The following is a 14,863-nucleotide window of genomic DNA, read 5'->3' as shown; positions in this document are numbered from 1 at the left end:
TTGAAGCATGTGTGTGTTATTGAGCACCAGACCTTGCTGATGTCAGAGGTCTTAATGTAGGGCTCAGTGCAATGGGTGATGCCATTCTGTAAGACCTTTTCCACCCGTGCCAGCAGGAAGATGTCTGTGTGGGGGTTGGTAACGGAGAAAATACCCTGGATAACACAAAAGGACACACTGTGGTTACACAAATACTTAGAAGTAAAAAGGAAAATTAAATAGACTGAAAGATCATTAAAGATTATCATGGGTAAATGTTTTGTTGATTATGGACATTCAGTGTAATTAACTCAAGTCGTTAAATAGAAAAAAAAATGGAATACAGTGGTTTAAATAGCTAGTTTGTTCATTTGTTGCTGGTTTGAACAACAACAACAACAATAATAATAATAATAATTATTATTATTATTATGGTCATATTTCAGTTTTCACATAAATGAATGAATGGACATACTTTTATTATTATTATTATTATGCTACAGAGAAAGTGTATTTTGAGAGAGTCTCATAGGGCCATATATCCAAATCTTAAAACGACAAATACTTAGAAGTAAAAAGGAAAATTAAATAGACTGAAAGATCATTAAAGATTATCATGGGTAAATGTTTTGTTGATTATGGACATTCAGTGTAATTAACTCAAGTCGTTAAATAGAAAAAAAAAAGGAATACAGTAGCTAGAATAGCTAGTTTGTTCATTTGTTGCTGGTTTGAACAACAACAACAACAATAATAATAATAATTATTATTATTATTATTATGGTCATATTTCAGTTTTCACATAAATGAATGAATGGACATACTTTTATTATTATTATTATTATGTGAAAGCTACAGAGAAAGTGTATTTTGAGAGAGTCTCATAGGGCCATATATCCAAATTTTAAAACGTAGGTTGCTGAGATGCCTCCTTTTAACCTCTCTGGCCCCTGCAGACTTGTTCTATGCACTTTCACATAACCATTTCATGATCAAAAAATCTAAATCATAAACTAAACTGCAAGACATTGTTCAAGACATTGTACTAGTTCTAGTGTGTCTTTCTCTCTCTAACACATCCAGCCATCTCTTCTTCATGTCAGCTGCCCTGCGTTATGTCAGTTCCAGTAAGGCCACGTCATGTCTCCCAGCCTGTCAGCAGAGGCTTGAGACCGTCATGGCACTGGCTTTGATTTAGTGCATAGCGTTAGTGCTATGAAACAGTGCTGTGTTAAAACTTAAAGCCGTTTCTGCCCTGGCCACACGCCTTGTACAGAACAGCAAGCTCAAACACATGAAAACACACACAGATAAGTAAGCCTTGAGACAATTAGTTAGATATAACAATCCATGATTTATAACTGGAAAACTTCAATACCAGAGATAAAAAGGTGCATTTATTTAGCAGAGCTCTCTGTATCATCCTGCATTAAAAGGCATCAGGCCTGCAAAAGGTGACAGATGTAAATAATAAAGAAAAAATGTGTCTTCAGTTGTGTATACTGAACTTAGTGTTAATGAGGCATGAAAGTTCACATGCACATGATTTTACATGTGGCTGTTATTGCAAAATGGACACAGGCCTTCAACAGAAGGCAGAAATACAATGACAATTGAAAATGACGCAAGTCAGCCAAACAATAACTATATTCAGCCACCTGCAGCCCTGAAAACTGCATGGATGTGCAAAATTCTGAAACCACAGTGACTTCCCTATCAGGAGCACAGCAGAAGCATCCTTCTTATTCAGCAGTGCTGGACAATGCTCGCCGAGGAGGGTTGCCAGTCATTTGCAGAAATATTCAGCAAAGTGCAGATTTTAAAAGTTGACCAGGATAAATCTGTCACAAACTAAAGAACAGAAAGCTATCTCTTGATTTTAATGGTGCTTGCTAATGCTTTTTCACCTAGTGGACCATGAAACAGGCAGTTAAAACAAGTAAAAAAAAAAAAGAGCCATATCTAGTGACCGGAGCATCACAGAGACACGGTGGCAGTGTTAGTTATTTATTAGTATCACTGGGATACTATTATACTTTGTATTAATACTTTAAATTTGATTTATTTTTATATTTAATTTAGCTTCAGTTATTTTAATACATTAATTTTTATACTTTATATAAAATACAATATACATTTTATATTTCTTCTTATTTTTATTTTTATATATATTAAATGTATTATTATTATATTTTTTATTATTTCATTTTTTGGTTTAAGTTTTAGTTAACTATAATTTGGGTCTGTAATCAACCACCTAGCAATCACATAGCAACAAACTAAAAACACCTGAACACATTAGCAACCCCATAGCAATGCCCTGACAACCACTTTCTATTATTGGGAAGGTGAGTTTTGATAGGCAAGAGCCACTTACTTATTATACTATATTGTATATTATTTATGTAAAATAATGTAAAAAGTCTTTATACAAGATAAATTCATCACTACTGTATTGGAAGTACAGCATTTTCTTGCAGCAAAGGCTTATTTTAATTATCTTCAGAGAATATGTGTCAAGAAAGCCATCCCCAAAGTGTTACCATGTCAGTATGATGAACTTTTACCTGAGAGGGGAAGCGTATAAGAGACTCCGCGACCCTCTGGAGAACCGGCAGACCGTGTCCGTTTACCCTGACTGTTTCATTTCCATCTCCTCCTTCTGGTTCTTTTGGCGTCCCAGGAGAACCTTCTTGAAGCATTTCCCTCACACAGGGTGGATTGAGGTCAACATGAAAGTCTGCAGAGATCTTACATCCTTTGGACAGATCAAACAACGCTAGGCTGATGAAGAATGGCTCTACCTGAGGAGAAACCACAAAGTGTGGAATGAATGAGGCTGATGAGTCTTCACACCCTATTTCACATCTTTACTGTGGTAACTTCGATTCAAGCAATCAATCTGTCTGAGCAGTACTATATACTGTGAAGATCATATGGTTTGTTTGATATAGATTATATAATTTAATGACAGCAAATCAGATTCAAGCAAAAGACTGTACTTCTAGTATTTATGTAACTACATCTCTGTGTAATTTCACTCCATTCGCATCAGTCATGTCTCTTTTAATCATTTAACAAAGTGTGGGAAAGTCAAGATGCATTCTAAGGGAGCAGAAGCTTTCCAAACCCTGCTGATGAGAGCCAGCATTCCTTCCCTGGAGCCATTGAGAGTGCTTCACTGAGCGTGATCATATTCATCACTGTGTTCTGGATGAGTCCTCTGTCCTCATGCCAAAAATCTCTAATTCATCTCTCATTAAAAGAACTCCATGATATTCAACTATACTGACCCATAACTGCTGTTCTCTGACAGTCAAAGCTAGACAATAGTTGACACATTTAGTATGTAACCTGGGACACAAAGAGAATTTATGGGTTTCATGTGATGCTCGTAGCTTAAGAAACACATGATTCAAAAATACATTTATATTTTATTGCATAGGCCTATCCTCTGTACAGGACATTAGGATTAAGAAAATAAAGGCAAGACTATACTATAACTAAAATAAAATTTTTCATTTACAAATCAATTTTTAGGCTTTGAACTATATTTTCCTTTACCACTGATATTGTAAAATGTAAAAAAATAAATAAAATTATTATTATTAATTATTATTTTTTTTAAAATCTTTTAACATTTTAATTTTATATATAATATACAAATAAATTAGCAGTGCCTGTATCTAAATGTTTTTCAGCACTTTTATACATTATTATTATTATTATTATTATTATTATTAATTGTATTTAACTAACTTTCACAAAATGTCTTTTTAACATGTCACTAAAACTTAATAATAATAATACAATTATAATATAATACAATCCTTATTATTATTATTCCTTTTTTTTTTTAAATAAAGTTTTACTAAAATGTTGAAAAAAAATCAGATACATGCAATTGAGCTTTTAAAATAATATGCCTACGATTTTTTCTATAATTGTGACGTCAAACATATTTAAAAACCAAGAAGAGGAAGTTGTCATGGCCAAAGCCCTTTTTTAAGATATACAGTACCAGGACTCTCTATATATGAAAAAATTCACAAAACAACTTACATCTACAGAGAACAAATATGAATGGTGGAGTCCCATGAGGATAACTGAGCCCAAGGGTATAATTCTGTTTTTGCTTAGAAAATGATAGGGATATACTGCACTGGCTAATATTGTTCATGATTATTCAAAGTCTAAACATTTTCATGTATCAAAGATCAACAGTAGCACTGGCAGCATTTACATTGGCAGCATCACAAAACAGGACCAACGGGATCAACAAAAATGTGACACTGACAAAAAAGATGAAACACATAGCTTAAGGTTTACTCACGTTGGTTAGGATGCCATCATTCTTCTCACTGACACATCCTTGCAGGCTAAAGGTCAAGTCGTGACAGCTAACCATGATTCTTCGGCCAAATCTCTCTTCAAATGGCTTCACGTCAGGCTCGATGCCTGAGAAATCTAATCTCTGAAGAGGAAGGGAGAGATATAATTTATAAATTTTCCTCATTGCTTCACATAGGCAAAGAAAGACTGTCTTTCTAATAGCTGTACATTGGACATGATGGACAAACCTGCGTCTCAGGATCGAGGGTGAAGATCTTCTGTCGACTTTCATTCCTGCTCATTTTATTCAGCTGGTCGGTTTCTCTGGCATACTGGAGATAACAGGACAAATACAGGACTGTTTGCATTTGTAAAAGCATTTAAATAAACCAAACCCAAATTCACCAAAACGTTTGAGAGTCACTCAAAAATTACAATCGGCTAAAAATATACTCATCCTCAGGCCATCCAAGATGTATATAAGTTTGTTTCTTCATTGGATTTGGAGAAATTTAGCATTGCATCATTTGCTCACCAATGGATTCTTTGCAGTGAATGGGTGCCAAACAGTTGATAAAAACTGCCTGAGGGGGAGTAAATTTTTAGCAAATTTTCATTTTTGGGTGAACTATTCCTTTAATATACTTCATCCCACCATGCACTGAAATCAGTTTGACCTTTTACTTCCAGTACGATGAATAAACCAGGAGCAAAATCAACTGCAATTTTTAATATCTTTCTTGATTTTTTTTGATTGACCTGTCATAATTTAAGACATTTAAGCACAAAAGTGGACTAAAAATGCAAAATAATATTTATTATTTTGTGACGCCACTCACTGAATTAAATGATGCAACATGATGAGGTCGTGTGACAACAATGAAGCATACATCTGTTTTAAATGTGTATTACTGCATGCATACTATTACATATTTCTGAGTAGTAAACTGTCATCAGTATATACTGCACAGCATGCAGAAGACAATATCCCAGTATTCTGAACTCAGCCGCTTAAAATGCACAAAGAAGCAATCAAACCACTACAGTTAGCATTGTAATTATTTTGTGTCAAGTACCTTCATTAGCTCTGGATGAAGACTCCGGCCAAAGCTCTCTGCAGTGTTCTCTGGTCTCCCCTGACTACTGCTGTCATCATCTGTTTGGATGAGACACTTGTTAATCAAAAGGCAAACTGATTAATTCTAACTGAAGATGAATGCATGACAGACAAAGCCTTATATCATTGTGCAGTGTGTGAATATGGGCTTATCTGAGACACCAAGCAGAATAATTAAAACGGTCTTTAGTCATGACTGCCTCGTACTTTTAAAAAGTAAAAGACAAAATCTCATATTTGCTGATTTGCTGATCAATGTGTTTGATATATTTGAAAGTCAAATGAGTTTCTAAACTGCTCCACTGGAACAGGAAGCAGTACCATTGTCTGTAATGTGTGTATGTATTAAATGGTGTCGAATCGGGGACAGTAGGTGGAGCTTTTTGGGAAATCAGCTGCTCTCATTTATTCATGCAGACACAAGAGAAGGTGGGTTGCTAGAAGATTTATCTTCACATTGTGAGGTGGAATATTTTTAAATGGCTGCTTGGCTCTTGTACTGTCACTTTCCATAAATAGGTTACACACTGGTCTGGTTTTATCTTATTAGACAGATTTAAATAACCATCATCTAAAACAGGACACAAAATATCTGCCTCTCTCCTCCCGCTAAAATGGTGATTTTGGCCTAAATCCTGCAATTAAGATCAAATCAACAACGCCATAATGTTATTATAATCTGTTCAATTGATATTCAATTCACTGCATTAATGTTTTAAATTATGAACTTATTCTAATGACAATTGCCTACATTTAATTTAGGCTAAATATGCATTTTTCTGAAGCACTTTTCATTGCTGAACAAGAAAAAAAAAATATTTTAAAATATTTTATATACCATTCAAGTCTATTAAACTTAGAGCAATTAAAACCAGAGTAGTTATGGTTATGTTTAATTCTAATTCTACAGCCCACATGCCAAAGAGCAGAAATTGTATCATAGAACAACAGCGTCATTTCAACAGAGATCTGAAATCTGCATATTAGTCATTCCAAAAATCGAGAAGTTAGAGATTGAATGCATGTTATTGAAAACAATTTAATTTCCTCATGACCAGCACATGGAAGGTCTTAAAAACAAGTGCCACTATTGCCCAAAGTTTATACCATAGAAGCACAGGGAGTTGTTTATCAGCGTCTTTATTGAACGGGCCAAAAGCAGCATTCCCTTCACAGCTCCTCTATGTGAATACAGCCTCCCTAACATTTCAGTAATCTGTCAACACAAGAATATTTACTGAAAGCCCGAAAGACTGTCTCCTATCATTAAAAAAAGCAGAAAGTGTACTATTATTATTATTCAGTAGGCCTTATTTCGAATACAGAGAAAACATCAAGTTCAATAGGTTTCAAAAAGGCCCCAAAATAAAACTAATAAACTTATTATATTTGGAAGTAGCAGAATGGGAACTATACATCTTTTCAGGAAGTAGCACATACCAGAGTTTCCCCACGTTGCCAAAATGCTTGCCATTTGGCTATGTGAGGGGATTGTTTGGCTATTTTCATTAGGAAGAGGGTGGTATTTGTTCCCAGACGAAGAGGAAACAGGGAGAACAGCCAATTAAAAACGGCTTATTGTTGGTATTTTGGGAGTGACATCATGTCGTCTTTGATGATGATGCAATAAGTTTCATTACATCATTAAAGTGATGATGATGGTGGTCTCACGAAAGAAATGCTTAAAGGAATAGTTCATAAAAGAGCAAAAACTCATGACGCTCCAAACGGAGCTTTATTTTATGGTTCAACACAAAATGGGAAAGTCTGAAGCATCTTTACGTGTGCTAATGTGGGTGTTTCTAGTACAGTATGTGTGTGTGTGCGTGTGTGTTATTTACCCAGAGAACCTTCAGAAGGTTCTGATCCGTTCCTCCTGTCATCCATCGTGCTCAGTAAAGCCTGTTTCAGCGTGTTCACCCACTCCTCCATCTCGGCCTCGCTGTCCGCCGCCAGATAGTGACTGTAACGGTCCTGCATCTTCAGTTCAAAGCTGTTACGCTTCATCTTAGGACACTGGAAGAAAAGTGCTGTGTCAGTCTGTGGAGGAATTTAATGGCGTGACTTTAAGAGCTGTTTGTGGTTATAATAATAATGGGTGTTCAGAAAGGAAGATTCCTCTGGTTGTGTTACTGAGCCTGAGGGCTGCTACGTGCTGTTATTAAACTTCCTTAAAAAATGTATCAAACCAAGTTCAGTTCTATGTTTAGATATTTCCAAGTTGTAAAATAAAATGTGTAATTTATAATGCACATTTCTAGCAACAAAAAGCTTTATAATAACATTACATATTTAAACCTTGTTAATCAGGGCCTGTTAACTATTGTACCCCTTGATCACATGACAATCTTTGACTGCAAATCTGTTCAGGATTTATGTGTAAAAAAAAAAAAAAAAAACAGTATGTACCGTAACTACATCTATACAAGAGTCCAGATAGATGGAGCCTTTTGATTCTTTGTAGTTTTTCTCATCTTTATATGAATTCAGTATGTAGGAGCCATCAGGGAGCTGAGACAGGTAGAAATACCTCCTCTTGAACACCTGTGCAGAAAGAAATAACGTGTGTGAAAAAATACAGCCAGAAATACTGTGATATGTTTATAGCCATTTTCATCCTTCAAATTCATATTGAAAATATACAGAACTAAACTGTTCAAAAATGTGGATTTGGTCAGATTTACCTGATCAAGAATACAGTAAAAACTGTACTGTGAAGTAATAACGATTACTTCACTGTTTTCTATTTTACTGTATTTTAAAATGTAATGTATTCCTGTGATGGAAAGCTCAATTTTCAGCAGTCATTACAGTTTTCAGTGTCACACGATCCTTGAGAAATCATTCTAATATGCTGATTTGGTGCTTAGGAAACATCTTATAATTCTTATTAATCTAAATTTCTTATTCATCTTAACTCTATATATATTCTAACAAATGCCTTTTTGTGAAATGTTGCGCCTGAAAAGTGCGCTTTCGGTATTTTCCTTAATATAAACGTCACCTGGTTTGATAGTTTGTTATCTAATACAAAGACAATTATACATTTTTAAGTGTGGCTTAAAAATATTTATTGGGGTCACTGATATAATGCATTAGCTTCACACAAGCTATATCCACATATTATCTATTAGTAATAATATACGAAAGGATTTTTTGACCTCCTGACTAATGAGTAATGGGATTGAGCAAGTCATATAATGTACCATATATCCTTTATGCAAATACTTGCTAGACATCATTTAGCACAGAGTGCTGCACTTTGTTAACAGCGTGTGTTTGTGTATGAACATTAGTGTATGTAATTGACATTTCTGATTTACAAAAAAAAACTAAAGACCTTACAGGCCTCTCTTCAACAATGGGTCTTCAAACTGCATTGATCAGCAGATGTACAGTATATTAAGTAATAATGACTGCTGTAGTTCTGCTGATGTTTTTTTTAAAAAGGTGTGGCAATGATTCCACTAACCTTCATGGAGACAGACAGACTGCTGTTGATGTTGGCCTTCTGCAGCCAGCCCTGCTTCATTACACCTCCTCTTTGAGAGCAAAGAGATGATGAATCCTGAAACACACACACACACACACACAGAACTAATGAAGCAGACTGATCTGAATACAAAGATTTAGATCAATGCATTTCTACGCATGTGACCTCTCTACCTTAAAGATCAAATGCTCTGAAACAAATATGAACACTGTGCGTTCTGGTTTTACAAACATTCACGCAAATAAGCCACTTATCCCTCACATAGTAACTCAACACTTTACACACACATTAACACAATACAATAATGCACTTACAAACACAGCTTATAAATGCTTTAAAAACTGTATATATTACATATAACAGTAATATTAATATATTCATGAAAGGCAGAATGAGGTGGGATTTTTTTTTACTTACAGTGACTATAAATATGTGCATGTCTTTGTGTGTGTGTGTGTGTGTGTGTGTGTGTGTTTCTAATTTAACTGAAGTGGCCTGGCGTCCTTTATGAATGTGCTTTTCTCTAGCTCTCCACTGTAATATAATTGTCCAAATGCCCTTCTCCCCTCTTTCCTCCAGCATTTCTCATTCCCTCCCTCTCTTTCTGTTCCTAACAGTCCCTCTGAGACTGATCAATTGCCTGCACGCTGTTCTCCCTTTTGAGTCACTCAGCTAATTGATTAAATTAAATGGACATGACAGAGCCAACATGATACATACATACACTACCCAAATGTTCAAAAGTTTGGGGTCAGTTTTTTTTATGTTTAAAAAAAAAAGTCTCTTACACTCACCGAAGCTGCATTTATAACATTAAATTATATACAGTAAAAAAGTAACATTGCGAAATATTCGTATAACTTTTTAGTATTTTAATATATTTTAAAATGTAATTTATTCCTGTGATGATCCTTCAGAAATCATTCTAATATGCTGATTTGGTGCTCGAGAAACATTTCTTCAGAACATTTTTTCAGGAAAACCATTTTCAGAAAAAAATACATTTTCAGGATTCTTCGATGAATAGAAAGTTCAAAAGAACAACATTCCTTTGAAATAGAAATCCTTTGTAATAATAAATAAATAATAATACATTTATTTTTAAATAAATTAATTAAAAAGTTAATTAATATTAATTTCTAATAATAATAATAATAATAATAATTACTTGCCCCGAACTTTTTTCAGTTACGTATATACATGAGGTACTATGACAGTGACTTCACTTAATTATTGATCAAAGGAGGGAGTCATGTAAACTTACAGCAAAGGTCTGGGATATAAAAGACTTTTTGGTAGGTGAAAAAATATATATTTTAGAATATAATTTATAGAATATATAAATATCTTTTGTTTTCCACAGAAGAAAGTAATGCATACAGGTTTGGAAAGACATATAGGTGAGTATATCTGAATTTTACAACTGAACAAGATACTGAATTCATTCTTATATAATGCCCTCATTATTGTGTACATTTTGGCTTCATTGGCCTCTCGCTTTAGCCCAAAAAAGTTATTTTAGGTATTCAGAATTAGAACTCAATTCATTTAATTCCACTAAGTCAATTGTAAGGAAAAAGACTAGACTACCATGTCTAAACATGTATATACACATAGACTTACACACACACACACACACACACACACACAGGGTGGAGAAGCAATCTCTTTGCCCTGTAATCACCACTCCTTACATCTAATTTTATCAAGATCTGCCGGACACTTCAGTGTGTGTCTATTACTAGACCATGAGGGCCTGGTTCCATGTAATATGCCTCTCTGCTGACCGTCTAGCCTTCATCTCTACATCTGATTATGACCTCACAGAAGCCTCACAACATTTGCAGTGCTGTCTGGGAAGACGAACAATATATATAATGTCAATAAGAGGTTTAGCACAGTACAACAAGATGTGTTGACACTTAAGACTACTTGGTGGATGTGTGTGCTAAAGTTGGGATTAACACTCAAGTACCCAGAGGTGTAAAGAGTACCTGAAAACCATACTTGAGTAAAAGTACAGATACCTTACAGTGAAAATGAATCCATTACAAGTTACAAGTCACCAATTCCAAAACAACTTGAGTAAAAGAGTCAATATACTGCAGTATTTCCTCTCTCAATCAGTAGAAAATATGGTTAACACCTGGTCATGCATGAAAAAAAAAATACTGTCATGTAACGTGAAACCGGTATAATTTTGAAAAATACCGTGATATAAATTTTTGGTCATACCGCCCAGCACTATGTGATATTCTACACTCTGTTTTCAATCAACAAACATTAATGTCTCTTACCTCCTCCCCTTCATCCACTTCAAACACTTGGCTGGGAAGCTTTTCCATCTTCATGCCTTTACTGCAAGACAGAAAAAGTAGCTTATAGCAAACTTTGGAAATAACACTGCAAAAGCTTTGGCAAAATGTGCAAACTTTGAAATACCAGGGCAGCGTCCGGAAGTCTCCAGAGAAGGCCTCGTAATTATAGTTGATGACGTGCCAGTTGGTGTTGTACATCTTAATGCACTGCCAAAGAGCGTAAGCATTGCTCAATTACTCAATCGCATGAGCAGAAACGCATCAAAATATGAAAAAGAGGAAAATGTGATCTCATATTTTATTAGTCTGGAAAGCTGTAGTCTTCACTCATATTTTGGCATTGAGAGGTTCTTTACCTCTTTGGCAAACAGGCTTTTTGCTTCTTTCTCAGCATTTTGAGGAACTGAAGGAACAATGGTCCTCCTTTGACGTTGAATCTGTGCTTCCTAGAGAGCCAAATAGACAGACAGACAAGACAAGACAAGACAAGACAGATTAGATTAGACAGACAGACGGAAATTAGATTCATATGGTGGCTGCACAAGGATAAGGACTAAGTTTGAAAATGAGTCAAACAAATAAATGTCAGGAAATGTGCTTGTGAAATGACTCACTGATACATCATCAGCTGGCCACACCAGCAGGTCTCTCTGTGGATCACTGTGGATCTGAGCTTTCCTCTGGAACACCACATTCTCATAGTCCAGTGGCTCGATGATCTTTGGCTGCTCCTGCAAACACACAGGATTGATCAATGAATTTACACACAGCTGCCCTCAAAGGGCCTGTGATGTCTCGAGTCAATGTTTGTGTCCCTCTTTATTGCTGCTACTAAACATACTAAAGCAATGCCCACTGTTATTATTCAGATTTGCTTTATCTGTTGTGCTTGTTAGTGTAGGCCTAGTTTACACAGATTTGACAGCTTTGCCTGTGAGTTTATTCGTTCAACTGCCCCTCAACAACCTTTCTACAAAGCAAAAATCTGCCACAGGATTTCCGATTACTTATTGTTACAGCTTTTGAGTTTGGTTCAAAGTTTTCTCCTAAGATTTCTCTTTTCAAGTTCCTTCTAAAAGTGAATCACGTGTTAAAGCTTAAACACACTCCTGACTCAGCTGACATGCCTGTGTCATGGTCTGATACTCATAAAGAGTTTAGCCCACGGAAGAGAAAGTGTTTTCACCTAAAACAAACCATGTGGGATGGACAGAACACAAGGGCAGTGGACTAGATTAATCTTTTGCACTCTTTTCACCCATGTTGCACTGTACGGGAATTGCCAAACAGATGACATTTCAGATGACTTGCCAGCAACTAGTGTTAGGAAACCTTCAATTTATGGCTTTAACCTTCTGCTAAAGGTGTCGCTTAGCTGGAAATAAACTATGAGCAGTCAGAGATTTTAAGAGAGGAAGTTATAGTTTTAGAACTACATAAGGTTTGGACAAAAATGGGCAGTCTGTATCTTCTGTCCAAAGTTCGAGGCTGGGTAAAGCTGCTCATTGTTTCTAATGTTTAAAGCAGTTCAGCTTTGACCAGATCAGCGGGGCTTCAACCCATAATCACACAGGTCTTTTGAGAATATTTCAGCTGAAATCAAAAGGAATTAAATGAGTCCAAATCAAAGCAATTTCAAACTAATCCTTTTTAGAAATCATCCTGTGGAATTTTTTCCTAGCTTCCTAGCTGCAGAAAATGCTTAATTGGGAGTTCAAAAAAGGAAACAAAAGTCCAATTTATTTAATTTGCAATAAAATGTAATAACATCTCAAACCACAGACTGTAGAAAAATGCTCACTCTTGCACATGTTCAAATTTATATGATGCTGGACATGTCACTCCAAACCAATATGACTTTTCTTATGTGGAACCAGGGCTGTAGCTGAGGTTTCCAGGACCCCGGTGCAGGTTGTACCCATGGGCCCTATTTGAAATTGTGTAAATAGGCTAGCACAAATAAATAGGCTAAATAGAACAAAAATACAAAATAAACAATGCTTTAGTTTTTTCAGGTTTGTCTGTGTTTAGGTAAAGAAATTGAATAATCAAAATGTAAAACAGCATTACATAGTCTTCACTGTATAAATTACATATAGATTAAGCATTGTTAAAGCTACAAACGTTTTTCAATCAAGAGCAGTGAGTGATTTTCTCTCTCTCTCTCTCTTTTTTTCTTGGAACCCACAGCAGCTAGTTTGTTTGTTTGTTTAATTTACTTATAAAGCACACATTAATACAACTACTGTTGCCCAAGATGCTGTACAGTAAAAGTAAACTTAACATACAAAAGTTATGTTTAAAAGTACATTTAAAATTAAAACAGAAAAATTCAATAACATCCCTCAATACCCAGTAGAATTGAAAGCCTGAGATAATAAATAAACGAACTATAGTTGGAGCTGCTCTAACATGCAGGGGTAAGAGATCCCACAGTCTAGGTGCAACTACCGAAAAAGCCCGGTCACCCCTAAATTTTAATCTAGACCTAGGAACACTGGGAACACAGAACACAGCGTGTAGGTGCTCATTAGCTCATCAAAGCTCTTTCGAGTCTTTTTGTTCTTGAATGGTTTAAAAATCGCAGAAATTTGCAAGGTTTATTTGTTCTTTCAAGAGCAAGAAAACGCGAAAGACAACTAAATTGTGGGCTTGCGCGTTGTCAGAAACATAGCTCTCTGTTCGAGCTATGCGCACAGAACACAATGCACGAGTATTGAATTGAGTTGTTTTGTGTCTTCTTGCACTTGAAAGATTTAAAATCGCTTGAATGTTTAAATTGGCAAGGCTTAAAAACATTTTTGTGACGAGGCGCAGTAGTGACGAGGCCCTCTTTTGGCGCTTTTCCACTGCATGGTACGGCACGGTACGGCTCACTTTTTACGCGGAATGAAAAAGTTTTTTTTAGGAGTCGTGGTAGTACAGGCGGCGCAACTATAACGACATGTGAATAATCCCGCCCACTCTAAAGCGGTACTGAACTGAAGTGGAAACGCAAACCGAGCCGAGCCGAACCGTGCCGTGCCGTACTGAGCCGTACCGAGCCTAGTCGTACCACGCAGTGGAAAAGCGCCATTTGACTGTCCAGACCCTCTTTCACGCTGGCACCGGGCAGCCCGTTCAAATTGGGCCCCTATAATCGTCACCACCATTCTCCCCACTAGCTATGGCCCTGTGTGGAACACCAAAAAAATGTTAGACAGAAAGTTCATGCTGCCCTAGGCGGAGAGTGAACCAACTCAAGGGTAAGGCTAAATGTAAAGGGTAAGAAGCCTAATGTTAGTGTAATCTATTAACTACACACATCATAAACCCTTTTTAAGCAAGTACCAGATATGTTTGTCATGTAGGGCTGGGCGATATAGCTAAAAAATGTATCAACGATATAATGTTTCATATCATTCGGTATCGATAATTATTTACATTTTTTATAACCTTTTTTAAAACAAAAAGCAATAGAATTTTTTTTTTTACATTTAACCACTATATTTATAATTTTCAGACAATTTCAGACAAACAACAAATATTTTTAGTTTTAACAATCAAACACAATAAAAATTAAACAAATATCTAATTTCTAATGTTTTATATGCAGATTAAATAGGTCTTTATTGTATAGGTCTA

At 35.7% G+C, this 14,863-nt stretch overlaps 1 protein-coding gene across 4 annotated transcripts in view; it reads right to left on the bottom strand.

The window, feature by feature from the left end:
- Positions 1-14,863, bottom strand: part of LOC107731893 (dedicator of cytokinesis protein 11-like) — an 84,584-nt gene that overhangs the window by 65,416 nt on the left and 4,305 nt on the right. For 3 of the 4 annotated variants that reach the window (XM_016543080.1, XM_016543081.1, XM_016543082.1), the window contains exons 2-13: positions 11,854-11,970; positions 11,596-11,685; positions 11,364-11,446; positions 11,219-11,279; positions 8,901-8,996; positions 7,838-7,972; positions 7,270-7,444; positions 5,388-5,467; positions 4,560-4,643; positions 4,313-4,453; positions 2,547-2,783; positions 33-155 (exon numbers count right to left, since the gene is read on the bottom strand). In XM_016543080.1, coding sequence (XP_016398566.1) covers positions 33-155; positions 2,547-2,783; positions 4,313-4,453; positions 4,560-4,643; positions 5,388-5,467; positions 7,270-7,444; positions 7,838-7,972; positions 8,901-8,996; positions 11,219-11,279; positions 11,364-11,446; positions 11,596-11,685; positions 11,854-11,970 — 1,422 coding nt within the window. Of the gene's footprint in view, positions 1-32; positions 156-2,546; positions 2,784-3,109; positions 3,410-4,312; positions 4,454-4,559; positions 4,644-5,387; positions 5,468-7,269; positions 7,445-7,837; positions 7,973-8,900; positions 8,997-11,218; positions 11,280-11,363; positions 11,447-11,595; positions 11,686-11,853; positions 11,971-14,863 lie in introns of those variants that run through there. The other variant, XM_016543083.1, reaches the window with a different exon arrangement.

Source organism: Sinocyclocheilus rhinocerous, unplaced genomic scaffold, assembly GCF_001515625.1.
Source record: "Sinocyclocheilus rhinocerous isolate Xijiao unplaced genomic scaffold, SAMN03320098_v1.1 scaffold1841, whole genome shotgun sequence".
Classification (NCBI taxonomy): Eukaryota; Metazoa; Chordata; class Actinopteri; order Cypriniformes; family Cyprinidae; genus Sinocyclocheilus; species Sinocyclocheilus rhinocerous.
This window is presented reverse-complemented; position numbering and strand designations above follow the sequence as displayed.